The sequence below is a fragment of the Cetorhinus maximus genome, chromosome 1 (assembly GCF_964194155.1).
Source record: "Cetorhinus maximus chromosome 1, sCetMax3.hap1.1, whole genome shotgun sequence".
Classification (NCBI taxonomy): Eukaryota; Metazoa; Chordata; class Chondrichthyes; order Lamniformes; family Cetorhinidae; genus Cetorhinus; species Cetorhinus maximus.
The window spans coordinates 242855235-242875119 of NC_135879.1; the positions used below are offsets into that span (position 1 = coordinate 242855235).

A 19885-nucleotide genomic window follows, 5' to 3' on the forward strand; every position below is an offset into this window, starting at 1 on the left:
TTGTTTTGAAAAAAGGTAACATGGAGAGTTAGATAAGGGTAATGCGTTAGATATAATGTATCTAGATTTTCAAATGGCCTTAAGTAAGGTTCCACATAATAGATTAACGGATAAGCTTAGAGAATGCAGAGCCAGAGGACAAGTCACATGAGCTGCAATGGTTGAAGGGGGTTCAGCACCACCACCAGTTAGGTGCAAAAAGTGCTGGCTTTGCCACCGACACCCACTCCTCATGACTGGATAAATAATTATTTAAAATTACAACTGGAGCGTACATCAATCCGTGTTCTGAATGATAGGAAATAAGTTTGAGAGGGCACAGTTCACATAACAAGTGGCGACATGTGAGATTGCAGTGTCCAGTTCAAATAACACAAGGGTTGCATTGTTACAACCACAGGTCAGGCTGTTGTATAATGAGCTATTGGGTGGTAAGGGTGAACTCCCGATAAGGGACTCAGAGTCCACTTCCGAGAAAGATAGAGAATGTCTGAAACAGAGACCAGGTGCAGTGTTGCAGCACGTGTCTGAAGAAGTTTGAAGACATGGAGACCTCAATGTTTTTAAAATATATATTTATTTTCTTTTAAATTCAGACATCTCAAGATTCATTTTCCTGCAAAACCAACAACAAGAACACAGTTATTTCTTCACGTCAACCAACACTCAGAACATTCCCCTCTCGTGCTGGGTTACGCCACCACCAGCTTCCCCTCACTACATAAAGGACTGTCATGAGAAGGGTGGGCAAGATGGGAGCTCGCATTTCAATGTATGATTTGCTGCTGTTGAAAAGTCATTGGGAACCTTGGTAACCAATTGGTGCCTTCATACCATGGGATATAGGAACGCAGGAACATTAGTTCCAGGAAAAGGACATTCAGATTCTCATGTTTGCTCCATTCTGTTAGGTCACCCCCAACTCAGTTCACCCACCTTTGCTCCTTATCCTTTGATACCTTTATCCAACAAAAATCCATCAATCTCAGCTTTTTGGGATGGCGAGTTCCAGATTTCCACAGCTCTTTTGCGAGAAACAATCAACAATTGCTAAAAAGAGCGACACGTTGCCAAAACCTGTTGCAATCACCAGGACAAGTGCAAGAATCAGTCATACTTGTAACATGGCTCATTTATGCTTGCTCGATGCAACATACATTCATTCGCAGGGACCTGTTGTCTGCAAACAAAAGATATGTTCAAGCCTCGTGCCTTTTTTGAATTACCCGGGAGCTTGGGGAGCCTACAGCTTCCCCATTGCTTTCTCCACGGTAACACCTTGGCCAATCAGAGTTGAATTCCATGCCAATCAGCACTCTTTTATTCAGTAGTATAAATGGTGATCATTTGAAATTTGGCATTCTTGTGTTTGTCCTAATGAGTCCGAGGTGAAAAGATATGGCAACGTGTCTCTCCCTTCAGCAATATTCAAGTTCTGTGCTACCAGGCGACCGTGTGAAAAGGTCTTTCCTGATTTCCCCCCTGAACAGTCTAGCTCTATTTTTAAGCCCCCACCCCCAACCCCACAAAAGGTGAAATTGTTTCTTTGTATATACTGGAAAGAAATGGCATATCCAAGGCATCTTTTACATCCTCGAGATTTCCCATATTGCTTCACAGCCAATAAAAGAGCCCTTTTAAAGTGTCACCACTGTCACAAAGTAGGAAGGGTGGCAGCCAATTGGCGCACAGCAAGCTCCCACTGACAGCAATGTGAGCAGGTGATCTGTTTTCAGATGATTGGACCCGTCACGGGGAGAATTTCCCTGCCCTTCTTGGATTAATGCCACAACCGAGGGGTTAGATCTACGAGGAAGAGCTCACACAAGCTTTTCTCTAGAAATGAGAAGGCTGCAGCATCACCTGATTGATGCTTTAAAACCAGAGAGATAATGTTTCTACTTGAGGGGGGAACCAGAACTTGGGCCATAAATATAAGATAGTCACTTATAAATCCAACAGGGAATTCAGGGGAGATTCCTTTAATGTGGGACTTGCTACCACAAGTTGAGGCACATCGTATAGATACGTGTAAAGGCAAACAAGGGAAATGCAGGAGGGAGAAATGAATAGAAGTAATAGAGTAAGATGAAGTGGGGTGGGAGGAGGCTTGATGGAGCATAAACACCAGCATGGACCAGTTGGGCTGAATGGCCTGTTTCTGTGTTGTAAGTACATTTCTATGTAATTATATGCAAATAGGATTCTTTGAGCTCAAATATGTAGGCCAGCATACTCATGGGAATATGTAGGCCAGCATACTCATGGAGGGGGCTACACCATTATTGCTGTAACAAATGTATTTACACAAATACAATGATGTATACAGCAAAAAAGAACTAACCACCAATAACAACAGCTATGTTGAAGAGATAAACCGTCACCAAGGTTGGTGTAACGCTCTTTAATTTTGCGCTGTGATTTTATATGGCTCTTGTTATAGGAGAAATCCTATACAATGCCTCCTCTACAACGATTTTTCTGTACAGCTTCACTGAGATTAATGTAAAGAAGGACCTAATGGAGGGGCTCAGGCCCAGCAGAGGTTTATGATAGAGTGAGGTCTTCAGGCGCAATGTCGAGGGAGCTCTCATGGCCCCAGTGTAGAGGGAGCTCATCAGGTTCAGTGCGGAGGGAGCTCGCCGGGTTCAGTGCGGAGGGAGCTCGCCGTGTTCAGTGCGGAGGGAGCTCTGGAGGCCCCAGTGTGGAGGGAGCTCTCGAGGCCCCAGTGTGGAGAGAGGTCTCAGGGATGTAGTGTGGAGGGAGGTCTCAAGGCCGCAGTGTGAAGGGAGGTCTCAGGGATGTAGTGTGGAGGGAGGTCTCAAGGCCGCAGTGTGAAGGGAGGTCAGGTGTCCAGTGTGGGAGGAGCTCACTAGGTCCAGCATGGAGAGAGGTCTCGAGGCCCCAGAGTGGAGGGAGCTCTGGAGGCCTCAGTGTAGAGGGAGCTCTGGAGGCCTCATTGTAGAGGGACATCTCCAGGCTACAGTGTGGATGGAGATCCCAAGGCCTAGTCTCTGAAAACAAATAATTTTTGGTTCTTTCTTTCTGAGGGTTTATTTAACTGAGATTTAATTACTTTGTACAGAGGATGTAAGTAGAGTAGCATGCTGTTCCTATGATACTGTCCCATAGTGCTGCATGGCTGAAAACGCTGCCACTCAGTGGCGCCCAGCCAATAAGAAGCACTTCCATTCACCACACGTTTTCTCGAGGTGAATCGGTAATGTCATTAACCCTTTGAGGGCTGGGCTAGTAATGACGGACAAAAAATGAAAGATAAACTGTAGAAATCTGAAAGAAGCAACAGAAGACTCACCACCAGCTTCTCGCGGTCAATTAGGGATGGACAATAAACGCTGGCCTAGCCAGTGACACACATACCCGATGAAAGAATTGAAAAAAAAAGCGTGACAAAATAGACAGCCGGTCAGTGGACAGGTTAAAATTCTTGGTATAGATTCTTTATCTGACTTGGTTGTCCGAGTGATGAAGAGTTAGGGAACTCACAGTGCAGTATCTGATAATATGCAAGGCACCACCTTTAACACAGAAGTCCTTGGCTCGTGCCTTTTGTAGCATTGGATCTTCACAGGCAGGAGAAGATGGCAGGCCTCTTTAATGACTGTAAGGTGCTTTCTCCGATTGTCTCTGCCTGCTACACACGTTTGCCTGCTCCTCTCCTCGGGGCACTGACTCCCAGTACCCTCCACTATCACAGCAAGTCATTGACTTGATTTTCACAGATGGGGGTGAAATCAGTCTTGAGGTGGAGGTTTGGTGGAGGGGGGGGAGCGGGGGGAGCAGGGAGCTGGGGTGGGGGAGGCATTAGTGCAAAAAAGAAGCCAGGTCATGGCAAAACTTCAATGGGAAAGGAATCAGTACAGTGTGTGTAGAACAGGCAGCGGATCCCACCACTGCCTGTAACCGCGTTGCCACCTCAAGATCTATGCCAGCACCCGGCTACTTTTCCTTTTTGAGAAACATAAAGGAACTCTCGACGAGGCCTCTAAGGGCGAGCTTGGAGAGAGGAGAAGAAATTAAGAGGTGAGGGGAAGGGGGGGGTGCGGGGGAAGAGAAGGGAGGGGACAATAGAGTCTGCAGAGATCAGCGTGAGCAGTTTTGGGCGTACAAACTCCAACAAGGTGCCAACAGCGCGTAGAAGCAGTGGAGAGCCAGGGAGACTGGCGCCTGCGAGCTACTCGTGACCAGCTGCAAGCTCTTGGTGTGCTGCTGGTCATTTTATATTCAAAGCCTATGCCGTTTCCCGTCAGGTCAGGTTTCCATTGCAGGTGAAGCAGTGACACGACTTGCGTTGGGGGGTCACCACTTCATACAGCCACTTTCTTCAGAGAGGGTCTCAATTAAACGGTTTCACCAGCTTCATAGCAGCATATTCCTGTAGAGATGAAAGGGCAACAGTTAGACAGTCTCACCTTCTATCGCATGCATCCGGGAATATTATTAACATGGCCCTGCTGGATTCTAGCCATCAACCCATTTTGCCAATTTATCTCCCTCTACAATCATTCCCGGGAGTTTCTGCACCAGCTCTGGTCCTCCCACACCCCATCGATTTCTCTACTTTTCCTCTAACCAGCCAGGTCTTTATCAAATCATCTCCTTAATCCAATTATTTCTTTTGGTAATACATAACTGGCATGAAGAGACACGATGGCAAAGCTTTTCGTCTTGCACTCATCAGGACAGACTTGCGGGTTGTTAGTGTAATTATTAGCGCACTCGGGATTGTTCATGAAGTGCTGTCCAAACTCAGGATTACATCTAACGTGGGACATTATATTCTGAGTTTTGCAAGCACGGGTTGGCATGAGTACAGTCAGTACTCTGCCTATTGTGAGCAGCTGAAGGGGCATGCTGTTTGATACGATCCACCAGTTGCTGGGACGTACAGCCTGCATACCTGGCATTGCATTGGCACCAAAATTCATTTACCACCTTACTTACTTGTCTGGCAGGCTAAATTTTCTTTTGATTTGACGGCAGCATCCTGTGAGTGGAAATACTACCTTCATTGCCACTGCATAGTAGCAGTCTGAAATGGCTAGCTTCACCTGTTGCTCAAACTATGGAGATGCCTTACCCAAAGAATTGCACTAAAATTTAAGATTATTATCCAGGCTCACAATGTGACTCATTTATGCTTGTTAGAAGCCACATATACTCATATGCAAGAATCTGTCCTCTGCAGGTAAAAGGAACATGTCTAGGCATTGTGCCTTATTTGACTTAAGCAAAAGCATAGGGATAATAGGTACTCAGTACATTCTCTATGGCAATGCCTCGGTCAATCAGAATCAACTTGCCAACCAATCAGCGCCCTTTTCTTATATAGTACAAATTACTGCTTCCTTTGAAATTTGGTATTCTTGCATTTGTCCTGATGAATACAAGGTGAGGAGCTCCAAGAGCATGTCTCTTTTTTCAGCAGAAGTCATATATTTCCCTTTGATTCTTTTATCCAGATATTTCTCGTGTTCCCTTATCTTGCAATCTTCATCTCTGCTTTACTCCTCTAACTAATCAGCTGTCCCCCACCTCTTCATCCAACTATCTCTGTGCTATCCATCCAGTCAGCTCTCCTCCACCCATAAGCATTCACTGCTCCCCTATTCTTCTGAGTACCTCACTCTCCTCCATCTTTTCCCCCTTCCATCAAAACCCAATTCTCCTCCATCCATCGCTCCTCCATTCCTCCAACTATCTCTCCTCCATTCCTCCATCTATCTCTTCTTCATAAGAAACATAAGAAATAGTAACAGTAGTAGACCATTCGGCCCCTCGAGCCTGCTCCACCACTCTATAAGATCATGGCTGATCTTCTTGTGTTTCGATTTCTACATTCCCATCTAACTCCAATAACCCTTGATTCCCTTGCCTAACAGGAATCTATCTACCTCAGCCTTAAAAATATTCAATGACCCACCTCTACCACCTTCTGAGGCAGAGAATTCCAAAGTCACACAACCCTCTGAGAAAAAAATTCTCCTCAGCTCTATCCTAAAAGGATGGCCCCTAATTTTAAAATAGTGCCCCTTAGTTCTGGAATCATCCACAAGAAGAAACATCCTTTCAACGTCCACCTTGTCAGTACCATTCAGGACGTTATTATACTTCAGTCAAATCATCCCTCACTCTTCTAAACTCCAGTGGAAACAAGCCCAGTCTGTCCAACTTTTCCTCATAAGACAACCCGCTCATTCCAGGTATCAATCTAGTAAACTTCCTCTGAACCGCCTCCAATGCATTTACATCCTCCCTTAAATAAGGAGACCAAAACTGCACACGGTATTCGAGGTGTGGTCTCACCAATGCCCTGTTTAACTGAATCATAACATCCTTACTTTTATGTTCAATTCCTCTCATAATCAAAGATAGCATTGCATTAGCCGCCTTAATTATTTGCTCTACCTGCATATTAACTTTTTGTGACTCTTGTACTGGAACATCTAGATCCCTCTGCACCTCAGAATTATGCAGCCGTTCTCCATTTAAGTCATACTCTGCTTTTTTATTCTTCCTGCCAAAGTGAACAACTTCGCATTTTCCCACATTAGCTCCATTTGTCAGATCTCTGCCCTCTCACTCAATCTATCTATACCCGTCTGCAACCTCCTCATGTCCTCTTCACAACATAATTTCCTACCTATCTTTGTGTCATCTGCAAATTTAGTTACTATGCCATCACTCCCCTCATCTAAGTCATTGATGTAAATTATTGAGGCCCCAGCATCAACCCCTGTGGGACCCCACTCATCACATCCTGTCAATCCAAAATACACCCATTTATGCATACTCTCTGTTTTCTGCCAGCCAGCCAATCTTCTATCCATGCTAATATGTTACCCACTACACCATGCGCTTTTATTTTCCATAATAATCTTTGATGTGGCACTTTATCAAATGCCTTCTGGAAATCCAAGTACAGCACATCTACAGGCTCCCCTTTACCCACAGCACACGTTACTCCTTCAAAAAACACCAATAAATTGGTTAAACATGATTTTCCTTTCACAAAATCATGCTGACTCTCCCTGATTACCTTGAGTTTTTCTAAGTTCCCAGCTATAACCCCCTTAATGATTGATTCTAATAACTTCTCCACGACGCACATTAACTGGCCTACAGTTTCCTGTGTTCTGCTTCCCTCCCTTCTTGAATAGAGGGGTTATATTTGCTACTTTCCAGTCTGATGGAACATTTCTAGAATGTAGCAAATTTTGGAAAATTAACACCAGTGTATCTTCTACCTCATTAGCCACCTCTTTTAAGACCCTAGATGAAGCCCTTCAGGAGCCAGAGACTTGTCAGCCCGCAGCTCCATCAGTTTGCTCAGTACCACTTCCCCAGTGATTGTAATTTCACCAAGTTCCCTTCTCCCGCCACAGAACCACAGAGTCTTAATGGCACAGAAGGAGGCCATTCAGTCCATCATGTCTGCACCAGCTCTCCAAATGAGCATTATGATCTAGTGCACCTCCTGATTTACAGCTATTACTGGAATTTTTTTGAATCCTCTATAATGACCACAGAAGCAAAATATTTGTTCGTTTCTTCCACCATTTCCTTATTACCTACTATTAACTCCCCACTGTTACTCTCTAGAGGACCAACACTCACCTTAGTCACTCTTTTCCTTTTTAAATACCTGTAAAATCTCTTGCTATCACTTTTTACATGTCTAGCTAGCTTCCCCTCATACTCTAATTTGTTTTTCCTGATTAACCTTTTAGTCATTCTTTATATTCTGACCAATCTTCTGCCCTGCCACTCATCTTTGTACAGTTATATGCTTTTTCCTTAAGTTTGATTCTTTTCTTAACTTCTTTAGTTAACCACGGATGGTGGGTTCTCTCCTTAGAATTTTTCTTTGTGGTAGGAATAAACTTATTCTGAATATTCTAAAATATCCCCTTAAATGTCTGCCACTGCTTCTCTATTGAGCTATCCTCTAGCCTAGTTTCCCAGTGCACTTCAGCTAGCTCAGCTTTCATCCCCACATAGTTGCCCTTATTTAAGTTTAAGATACTAGTCTTAGACCCACTCTTCTCCCTTTCAAACTGGATGTAAAATTCAATCATATTGTGGTCACTGCTAACTAGGGGTGCCTTCACTCTGAGGTCATTAATGAATCCTGTGACATTACACAATACCAAGTCCAATATAATCTGTTCTCTGGTTGGTTCTAGAACCTGCTGCGCCAAGAAACTATCTCGAAAACATTCCATGAACTCCTCATCCAGGCCACTACTGCCAATCTGATTTTCCCAGTTTATGTGTAGATTAAAATCACCCATGATTATTGACATCCCTTTATCACAAGCACACAATATTTTCTCTTGAATACTTTGTCCTACTTAGTGGTTACTGTTTAGGGGGCCTGTAGACCACTCCCACTAATGATTTTTCTCCCCCCTGTATTCTTCATCTCCACCCAAACCGATTCTAGATCCTGATCTCCTGAACCAAGGTCATCTCGGACTATTGCACCAATGCCATCTTTGATTAACAATGCTACCCCTCCACCTTTACCTAGCTTCCTATTCTTTTTGCATGTCATATACCCATCAATATTAAGGACCCAATCCTTGTCATCCTGCAGCCACGTCTCTGTAATTGCTTTCAGATCATATTTATTTACTTCAATGTGGGCCATCAACTCATTTACTTTGTTATGAATGCTACATGCGTTCAGATAGAGAGCTAACTGAGCCGTCAGTTTTGTCTCTTTGTTACCTTTGTAACATCTAGTCTTGACTGTTGGTGTATTCTTAGATTTTTTTCTCTCTGTCCCTTCCATTCTTTGACTCTCATTTCTCATATTACTATTTTGCTCTAAGATAAAATCAAAATACTGCGGATGCTGGAAATCTGAAACAAAAACAGAAAATGCTGGAAAAACTCAGCAGGTCTGACAGCATCTGTGGAGAGAGAAAAACAGAGTTAACATTTTGAGTCTTTATGGCTCTGAAGAAGAGTCATAAGGACTCGAAACGTTAACTCTGTTTCTCTCTCTCCAAAGACGCTGTTAGACCTGCTGAGTTTCTCCAGCATTTTCTGGCTTTGTGACTATTTTGCTCTCCTGTCTTGACTCTACCCCTTGATCTGCTACATCTACCCAAGCTTGATCCCTCACCCCTTGTTTAGTTTAAAACCCTCTCTACTTCCCTAGTTGTGTGATTTGCGAGAACACTGGCCCCAGCGCGGTTTGGGTGTAAACCATTCAAGCGGCACAGCCCCCGCTTTCCCCGGCACTAGTCCCAGTGCAGTAGAAACCGGAGCCCACGTCTCCCACACCAGTCTTTGAGCCACACATTCGCCTCCCCTCTAGTGATGGAGGGGGAAGACGATGGCAGAGCGGTCATGTCACTGAGCTAGAAATCCAGAAGCCCACTCCAAAGCTCTGGGGGTACGGGTTCAAATCCCACAGCGGCTGGCAGAATTTAAATTCAATTAATGAATCTACACCATAAAGCTAGTCAAATGGTGACCATGGTACTATCATCAATTATTGTAAAAAAGAACCCATCACTTAAGGAAGGAAATCTACTGTTTTTACCTGGTCTGGCCTAAACATGACTCCAGCCCATAGCAATGTGGTTGACTCTTAGCTGAAATGACCTAGCAACCCATTCAGTTCAAAGGTGATTTGGGATGGGCAACAAATGCTGACCTTGCCAGTGACGCCCACACCCCATGAAAGACTAAAATAAAATCCCTCTTGCAGAGGGGGCTACTCTAAAGATATTTCTGGTTCGGGGTATCCATAATGTCAGGCATATAATCCCAAAATGAGCCCTCACAAGTACCAATCAGGCTGAAGCTCTTCCTCTCCTTGACATTGCAATAGATATCCCAATTCACCGCAAATTCAAGGCCGCAGGGATTCCCAATATAGGGAGTCATCGCTTCTGGCCCCTCCACATCAAAGGGGGCAATGGAGCGTCATTCAAAAACCCCTATGTTGGCTGGGACTTGCAGCCCTCGGAGTCCTAGCCTAGTTTCCAGTTCTTCAAACAAGAGGTTAACTACAAAGGTTCGATTATAAAGAGAGATTGCACAAATGAGCCCTGTATGCCCTGGAAAATATGGAGGGTTGAGGAAAATTTAATTGAGATATTTAGGATTTTGAAAGGGATTAATAGGAAAGATCGAGAGAAACTCTTTCCATTGGCAGGTGAGTCAAGAGCAAAAGGACATAATCTTCAGATCAGGGTCATTCAGGAGAGTGGTTAGGAAATACTTCTACACACAAAGAGTGGGAGGAGGGTGGAACTCTCTCTCCCACAAAAAGCTAGTTAGAGGCTATGGGGCCTGACAATATTCCAACAATAGTACTGAAGATTTGTGCTCCAGCACTTGCCGCGCCCCTAGCCAAGTTGTTCCAGTCCAGCTGTAACTCTGGCATCTACACAGCTATGTGGAAAATTGCCCAGGTATGTCCTATACACAAAAAGCAGGACAAATCCAACCTGGCCAATTACCGCCCCATCAGTCTACTCTCCATCATCAGTAAAGTAATGGGAAGGGTCATCAATAGTGTTATCAAGCAGCACTTGTTTAGCAATAACCTGTTCACTGACATTCAGTTTGGGTTCTGCCAAGGCCACTCAGTTCCTGACCTGAATACAGCCTTGGTTCAAAGATGGACAAAAGAGCTGAATTCAAGAGGTGAGGCGAGAGTGACTGCCCTTGTCATCAAGGCCGCATTTGACTGAGTGTGGCATCAAGGAGCCCTAGCAAAACTGGAGTCAATGGGAATCAGGGGGATGCCACAGGAACAGCAGGAGGCCATTCAGCTTCTTGAGTCTGTTACACAAGAACAGGAGGAGGCCGTTCTGTTCTTCAAGCCTGCTACACAGAAACAGGAGACCATTCAATCCTTCGAGCATGTTACATCAGAGCAGGAGGTGGCCATTCAGCCCCTTGAGCCTGTAACACAGGGACAGGAGGAGGCTATTCAGGCTCTTGAGCCTGTTGCACAGGAACAGGAGATCATCATTCAGTCCCTCGAGCCTTTTACACTGGAACAGCAGGAGGCCATTCAGCCTTTTGAGCCTGTTACACAGGAACAGGAAGAGGCCATTCAGCCCTTCGAGCATATTACATCAAGCAGGAGGAGGCCATTCAGCCCCTTGAGCCTGTTACACAGTGTAGTAATTATGGTTTTACTTAGTGTGTAATGTACCTTTAAGAATAATACGTGTTAAGGAAAATCACATGATCTGCAGTAACCAATAGGAAAGTAGCACGGGTTACCGCAGTAGTCACCATTGAATGAGATCATAGCTGATCTGTACCTTAACTCATTTACCCCCCTTGGTCCCCTAGACCTTGATAATCTTACCTAACAAAACTCTAACTCAGTCTTAAAAATTCCAGTTGACTCCCAGAATCCACAGCCTTTTGGAAGAGTGAGCTTCAGATTTTGACGAATTTTATGTGTGAAAAGTGCGTTCACTCATGGCTCTGATTTTAAGATTGTGCCCCTTATTCTAGACTCTATGACCAGAGAGAAATAATTTCTACGTATGTGCCAGAAGGGCTGTGGAATTCAAACTTGAACAATTCTCAAAGATCTTTGGGCTGGCACAGGTACAATGGACCGAATGGCCTCCTTCTATGCTGTAACGCTGTGAATCTATGACTCTAGGATTTATGACCAACATAGGATCACTGCCACATACTATCCAGTGGGAATAACCTTTCACCCGTGTGCACTATGCAAACACATGTAACTCTTTCGAGTACATTCACAGTTCTTGTCTTTTTTTTTCCAGGAGTGGGACATGAACCCACAACCTTCTGATTCAAAGGCGAGGGTGCTATGAACTGAGCCACAGCTGACACCTCGTTAGATGCACAACTCACCGGGAAGGAGTACAGGAATACGATGATAAACAGAACCAGGAGAAGGAACAGGAGCAGTCCGAGAATCATCCAGCGGAATTTTCTCCAGATGATGTACTTCATGGTCTTCAAGGGAGAGGTGAACCATAGGAAAGAAGTGTCCGGCCGCCTGTCACACAAGGATGGGGAGATTAGTGAGGATTCGGTGATATATCAACGCACAATAAACCACGTACATTACAACTGCACTTCAAAGCTAATTCATTGGCTGCAAAGTGCTTTGGGACATCATGCGGCTGTGAAAAGCGTTGAATAGATGCAAGTTCTTGTTTCTGCAACTTGCCAAAAGGAATCCCTTCAGGAACTCGGCTACACATAGCCAATGATCCCTCCTTCCCTAATCCAGAGAAATGGATAAGGGTCAGGGCAGAGTTGAAGTGGGGAGTGTAAATCTCAGCCCATCTCGAGACTGTTCCAAAGAGAAGTATCCCATTTGGATTATCAAGGACAAGGACTGACTCAGAAGCAACACTGCTCCAGAGATGTGAGGGAGCTGCCTTAATGGCTATCAATACTGATCATAAACATATTGAGATTTCCAGTTGAATTGAGCGTAGGTTAGCTCACCTTCTATGAACTCCTGGGCACACTTGATCAATATGTCACAAGACCATAGGAACTGCTAGAGCTGGGTCTACCTAGTTTGCCACCTACCATCTGGATATGTCAACAGCTAGTCTTATGGAGTTCAGCTGCCATCTTAAACCCCTTTTCATGCTCCAAGGGGCTAGGAGTTGCAAAGGGGGACATGACAAATGATTAAATCGACACTTGTCTCTCCAGGCTAGGCGCAGTTGGAGCCCAACAGAGTTGCATGGTTCCGACACGTGCACTACTGGTCAAAGGGGAAGACCGGGGTTGGGTGGGATTGGGGTTACAGGACAGCACTAGGGTCGAGCAGGACTTGGGTCAAAGGAGAGGACAAGGCAGGACAATGGGTGGAAACATGTGTGAATAATTTATAGAAACATTGAAAAGTCAAGTCAACACCCAAGCTGTAGTTGGATTTGATCTGGAAGCACAACAGAGGGTAATTGCCACTTTCATCATTAGACAATAAATTGTTCGAGTGGGTTGTCTGTCCACTGTCGAAAATAAGAGCATAGATGAAAAAAGACCAAGGTTCATATCATTCACCTTCTACCATCTCGGAATCGCTTAATACAATAATAAAGGAATTGATGATGAATCACTGCAGTCAATCTCTATCGATTAGTTTACAACGGAGTCAGGCATGAGGTGAGGAGAACCTCCAGTGGTGGAGAGCTTTGGGAACGTGAGGTCCAAAGTAACCTGTTCCTCCCAAGCCTGCTACACTCGCCATATGAGACATGGTGTTACTCACCTGCTGGAGCACACTTGGAATACCGGGGGAGAGCTGAGGGAGATTCAATGATTTATGACACCATTGCAAGATTTCAGCTGTTTCTTAAAAAATATTATTATTTAGTTCTTGGGATGTTCGCAACACTGACAAGTGCAGTATTTATTGTTCTCAATTACTAACATAGTCTAGGACTGCAGTTACATAGAATCACTATCAATACCCCAAGGGTTACCATTGACCAGAAACTGAACTGGACTAGCCATATAAATACTGTGGCTACAAGAGCAGGTCAGAGGCTAGGAATCCTGCAGCGAGTAACTCACTTCCCAACTCCCCAAAGCCTGTCCACCATCTACAAGGCATAAGTCAGGAGTGTGATGGAATACTCCCCACTTGCCTGGATGAGTGCAGCTCAAACAACACTCGACAACATCCAGGACAAAGCAGCCCGCTTGACTGGCACCCCATCCACCGCCTTCAACATTCAATCCCTCTACCACAGACGCACAGTAGCAGCAGTGTGTACCATCTACAAGATGCACTGCAGGAATTCACCAAGGCTCCTTCAGACTGCACCTTCCAAACCCACGACCCCTACCACCTAGAAGGACAAGGGCAGCAGATACATGGGAACATCACCACCTGGAAGTCCCCCTCGCATTAAAGTTAAATCAAGTCAAAGTGAAATGAAGTAATAAAGTAAACCAAAGTGAGATAAAGTTAGTGTTAAGTGTAGTAATGTTGTTACTAGCAATTTATTCTACTCATTCACTTACTCTAAGTGTAATAAATAGTTGTTAGAGTTACGGGATGGCAGGTCAGCTTGGCCAAGTGGAGTGTGCATCCTGTGGTATGTGTGAAGTCGTGAATGCACCACCCATGTGTCCCAGACAAACACATCTGGAGGAAGTATCACCAGCTGCACAAGTTTGAGCTCCGGGTTTTGGAGCTTGAGCGGCTGCTGGAGTCGCTGTTGTACATCCGTGCGGCAGAGGGCTACATGGATAGCATGTTTAGGGAGGTGGTCACACCGCAGGTCAGAAGCGTACAGCCAGAGAGGGAATGAATGGCCGCTAGACAGTCTAAGATAACCAGGCAGTTAGTGCAGGAGACCCCTGAGTCTATCCTGCTTGCTAATCCATTTTCCATTTTGGATTCTGATTAGGGCGATAGTTCCTCAGGGGAGTGGAGCCAGAGCCAAGCCTGTGGCACCACGGGTACCTCAGCTGTACAGGAAGGTGGGGGGGAAGAAGAATGGAAGGGCAATAGTGATAGGGGATTCCATAGTCAGGGGATCAGACAGGCATTTCTGCAGCAGTAAATGTGGCTCCAGGATGGTGTGTTCCCTCCCTGGTGCCAGGGTCAAGAATGTCATGGAGCGGCTGTAGGACAATGGTTAGGCTTCAAAGAACTATTACATAGTTTACAGCACCTATACATTCATTCAAGGTGCAGAAAACCCAAAAAATATCAGTCAACCGTGGCCGACAAAGGAAGTTAAGGATTGTATAAGATTAAAAGAAAAGGCTTATAGAGTTGCCAGAAGTAACAGTAAGCCTGAGGATTGGGAGGTTTTTAGAATACAGCAAAGGAAGACCGAGAAACTGGTAAAGAAAGGGAGAATAGAATATGAACGCAATCTAGCAAAAAACATAAAAACGGACTGTAAAAGCTTCTATTGGTATGTAAAAAGGAAGCGTCTAGCTAAGACAAATGTGGGTCCATTACAGGCAGAGTCGGGAGAATTCATGAGGGAAATAGAGAAATGGCAGAGAAGCTAAATGATTACTTTGTGTCTGTTTTCACTGAGGAAGATACAGGAAATCTCCCAGATTTAGGGATCCAAGGGACTAGGGAGAATGAGGAGTTGAAGGAAATTAATATAATTAAGAAGGCTGAGTTGGAGAAATTAATGGGACTGAAAGCTGATTAGTCCCCGAGACCTGATGTTCTGCGTCCGAGCATTGAAAGAGGTTGCTATAGAAATAGTGGATGCATTGGTGATCATTTTCCAAAATTCTATAGATTCTGGAATGGTTTCTGAAGATTGGAAGGTAGCAAGTGTCACCCCACGGTTTAAGAAGGGAGGGAGAGAGAAAACAGGGAACTACAGACCTGTTAGCCTTACATCAGTAGAAGGGAAAATGCTAGGATCTATTATAAACGATGTGATAGATGGATATTTGGCTAATAATGATCTGATTGGGCATAGTCGGCATGGATTTGAGAATGGGAAATCATGTTTGACAAACTTGTTGGAGTTTTTTGAGGATGTTACTAACAAAATTGATAAAGGAGAGTCGGTGGATGTAGTATACTTGGGTTTTCAGAAGGCTTTTGATAAAGTCACCCACAGGAGGTTGATTAGCAAAATAAAAGCACATGGGATAGGAGGCAATATACCAGCATGGATTAAGGATTGGATAACAGGCAGAAAACAGAGAGTGGGAATAAACGGCTCATTCTCACGTTGCCAGGCTGTGACTAGTGGGGTACCACAAGGATCAGTACTTGGGCCCCAGCTGTTCACAATATATATCAATGATTTGGATGTGGGGACCAAATGTAATATTTCCAAATTCGCGGATGATGCAAAGCTAGGTAGGAATATGTGTTGTGAGGAAGATGTAAAGCAGCTACAGGATTTGGATGGACTTAGTGAGTGGGCAAGAACATGGCAGATGGAATATAATGTGGAAAATGTGAGGTTATCCACTTTGGTAGAAGGAACAGATGTGCAGAGTTTTTCCTAAACGGTAAGAGATTAGAAAGTGTAGATATACAAAGGATGAATTGTCCATAAGTCACTGAAAGCTAACATGCAGGTGCAACAGCAGTTAGGAAGGCTAATGGAATGTTAGCCTTTATCACAAGAGGATTTGAGTACAGGAGTAGTGAAGTCTTGCTTCAATTGTATAGAAGTTTGGTTAAACCGCACCTGGAGTACTGTGTGCAGTTTTGGTCCCCTTACCTCAGAAAGGATATTATTGCCATAGAGGGAGGGCAACAAAGGTTCACCAGACTTGTTCCGGGGATAGCAGGACTGTCTTATGAAGAGAGATTGGGGAAACTGGGCCTGTATTCTCTAGAGTTTTGAAGAATGAGAGGTGATCTCATTGAAATCTACAAAATACTTAAAGGAATAGACAGGGTAGATGCAAGTAAGATGTTTCCCCTGGTTGGAGAGTCTTGAGCCAGGAGACACAATTTCAAAATAAGGGGAAGCCACTTAGAACCAAGATGAGGAGACATTTCTTGACTCAGAAGGTTGTGAATCTTTGAAATGCACAAGATTCTGAGGGGGTTTGACAGGGTAAACATTGAGAAGATGTTTCGACTACCTGGGGAATCTTGAACTAGGGGACATAGTTACAGAATAAGGGGACACTCATTTAAAACTGAGATGCGAAGGAATTTCTTCTATCAGAGTGTAGTGAATGTCTGGAATTCTCTACCTCGAAGAGTTGTGGAGGCTAGATCACTGAAAGTATTTAAAGAGGAGGTAGATAGATTTTTGAAATATCGGGGAGTTGAGGGCCATGAGGAGCTGGCAAGAAAGTGGAGTTGAGGCCTGGGGCAGATCAGCCATGATCTTATTGAATGGTGAGGAAGGCTTGAGGGGCTGAATGGCCTACTCCTGCTCCTATTTCTAATGTTCTACCCCAGGGAACTGTGAAAGCTCAGTCATTGTGTATGTTTAAGGTAGAGATTAATGGGTTTCTGATTAACAATAACATAAAGGGTTATGGGGATAGTGTGGGTAAAAGGCATTGAAGTGTTCGATCAGCCATGATCGTATCGAATGGCGGAGTAGGCTCGGTGACCTGAACGGCCTTCTCCTGTTCCTATGTTCCCGAGTCACTCACCATCCTGACTTGGAAATATATCGCCGTTCCCTCACTGTCACTGGGTGAAAATCCTGGAACTTCCTCCCTAACAGCACTGTGGGTGTACCTACACCACATGGACTGCAGCGGCTCAAGAAGGCGGCTCACCACCACCTTCTCAAGGGCAACTAGGGGTGGGCAATAAATTCTGGCCTAAGATAGCGACGCCCACATCCCACGGGCGAATAAAAAAAAGAAATACCCAAGTGTTACCTTACGGAAATAATCAGCACGGGGCAGTATTTACTCTCCACATCAGCGATTAGTTCTAATCACAGTTATGCAATGTTTTCCCATGTCCGTTCAACCCCTTTTCCTTCATCCACCTAATCACTTTATCTCCTATTCTTTTATCCACCCATCTAGTTTATTTCCTTTTCTTCATCCACCTATTCATTTCAAATCTATTCCTTTCACCGGCCGTCTACTTTATTCCCTTTTCCTTCATCTGACTACTTAATCTAATCTTGGATGTTGACAAGGAAAGCGAATTTCCCCCAGAGTTATCCTGTTCCGGTTAATTCACTTAGAAGAAACCCAGTTTGCAGCATTAACTGGTTCAGTGGTGCAAGCAGAACTCCCGGGGAAATTTCCCCTCCACGTGTGTCTAACTTCCTCCAAAATGTTGTGACTGATTGCCCTTCAAGATCCCCCTGTCCGTAGATTCCATATCTATAAAATAAACCCGTAGGTTTGGGCCGTGGTTATGTTGATGGGCTTGTTATCCCAAAGCTTGGACTAATAACGCAGAGAGTGCAAGGTGATTCCACACCGGCAGTTTGTAAGTTTGGGGGCCAATTAAAACAAGCCTGGCTATAAAAAAAGCTGCTGTCAGTACAAGTGACATTAAAACTGTTGGATTGTTGCGAAAATGCAACTGGTTCACCTCTGACCTACTTGTGTCTCCAGGCTTCACACCCATTGTTGTTCAATCTTAACTGCTCTCTGAAGTGGCCTAGCAAGTCACTCAGTAGCGTTAAAACTGCTGAAACAACAGTAGCAACTAGACAAAAAATGCCATCCAGTTATGGTTGAGAAGACGTGACAAATAACACTTTGTGTGCAAAGTATTCACTCTAACCTCCCTCTTTACGCTTTGAGCACTTATCTTGAGTTCATGCCATCTTCTTATTGACTCACTAACTGGTTGAAATAATCTTTGCTCTGTTAGATTTATTAGATTCTCTCCTCAACTTTCACTGCTCCGTGAATACAGCCCTTGTATTTCGGTCTCCCACCAGAACTATATCTCTTCATCCCTGCTATCGTGTTAGTGCATCTAGACCGCACCTTTTCCATATTCTTTGTACAATGAAGTCCATAGAAATGCTCCGGCCAGACCCTAAACATAGGAGCATTAAATGTTCCTACATCAATATTGCCAAGAGGAAGACCATCCAAGTCACACAGCGCCTTGACTTGCAGAACTGCTGGCCATTCCTTCTTGGTCGCTGGGTCAAAAGCCGGGAACTCTCTCCCTGACAACACCATGGGAGCGCCTTCACCACATGGGCTGCAGTGATTCAAGCCCGCCGCCATCTTCTTAAGGAGAAATTAGACATGGGCAATAAACACCATTGGTGCCAACAACACCCACATCCTCAGAATGATTATAAAAATTAAGTTCTAGCCGACAGCTATTTTTTACTTAGCAAAATTCTAAGTGTTAAAGGCTGAAAGTGGCTGAGTTGCGATTCCACAGTGCCAGCAGTAACCACACACAGGAAAAGCTTACTTTGGTTCCTCAAGCTTAGGGTTCATGTTGGGCTCATCGCGACCCTGTCCAGCAGGTCGTTCCTCCTTCTCCTCTTCTGACACGATCTCCAGAGTCATTTCCACTTTGCCCTGGGTGAGGAAAGGCACAAACATTCAAAGGGGTTTTGATAACCTCAAGAAACAGAGCAAGTGTGTAGTTTATCCAGAGTTTACAGGTTGGGAAACAGCGGATTGTCAAAGAGGAAGAGGAAAAAACTTGCATTTCTATCGCGCCTTTCACCAACATCCCAAACCATTTTGCATAATTAAGAACATAAGAAATAGGAGCAGGAGTAGGACATGTAAAACCTTGAACATGCTCCATCATTCACGATGATCGTGGCTGATCTTTTGATCTCAGCTCCACTTTCCTGCCCCATCCCATATCCCTTGATTCCCTTAGAGCCCAAAAATCTATTCCCTGCCCTGAATATAATCATCGACTGAGCATCCACCAACCTCTCTGGCGTAGAGAACGCTAAAGGTTCACAACTCACTAAAGTGAAGGAACGTTTCTTCATCTCAGTCCCAAATGGCTGACCCCTTACCCTGAGATTACGACCCCTTGACTCTTCAGCCAATGGAAACAATCTCTCAGCGTCTACCCCAGTGAAGCCCACTAAGAATTTTAGGTTTCAGTGAGATCACCTCTCATTCTTCTAAGCTCAAGAGGGTATTGGCCCATCTACACAATCTTTCCTAACAGCACAACCATTTTATCCCAGGAATCATCCACCTATTCACTTCATCTCCTGTCACTGAAGGGAAACACGGCAGCCAATTTATATACAAGTTCCCACAGATACCAATGTGATGATGACCAGCAAATCTGTTTTTCAGCTGTCGCTTGAGAGATAAATATTGGCCAGAACTCTGGGGAGAACTTCTCTGCTCATCTTTAAATAGTGCCATGAGATCTTTTACATCCACCTGAGAGGGCCTTGGTTTAACATCTCATCTAAAAGATGGCACCTCTGACAGTGCAGCA

General features: G+C 44.5%; 1 protein-coding gene across 1 annotated transcript in view; it reads right to left on the minus strand.

The window, feature by feature from the left end:
• Nucleotides 1-564: 564 nt before the first annotated feature.
• dysf (dysferlin, limb girdle muscular dystrophy 2B (autosomal recessive)) overlaps nt 565-19885 on the minus strand; it is a 322715-nt gene continuing 303394 nt past the window's right edge. The window contains exons 54-56 of the mRNA XM_078555028.1: nt 18878-18987; nt 11890-12037; nt 565-4396 (exon numbers count right to left, since the gene is read on the minus strand). Coding sequence (XP_078411154.1) covers nt 4358-4396; nt 11890-12037; nt 18878-18987 — 297 coding nt within the window. The 3' untranslated portion in view covers nt 565-4357. The remainder of the gene's footprint in view (nt 4397-11889; nt 12038-18877; nt 18988-19885) is intronic.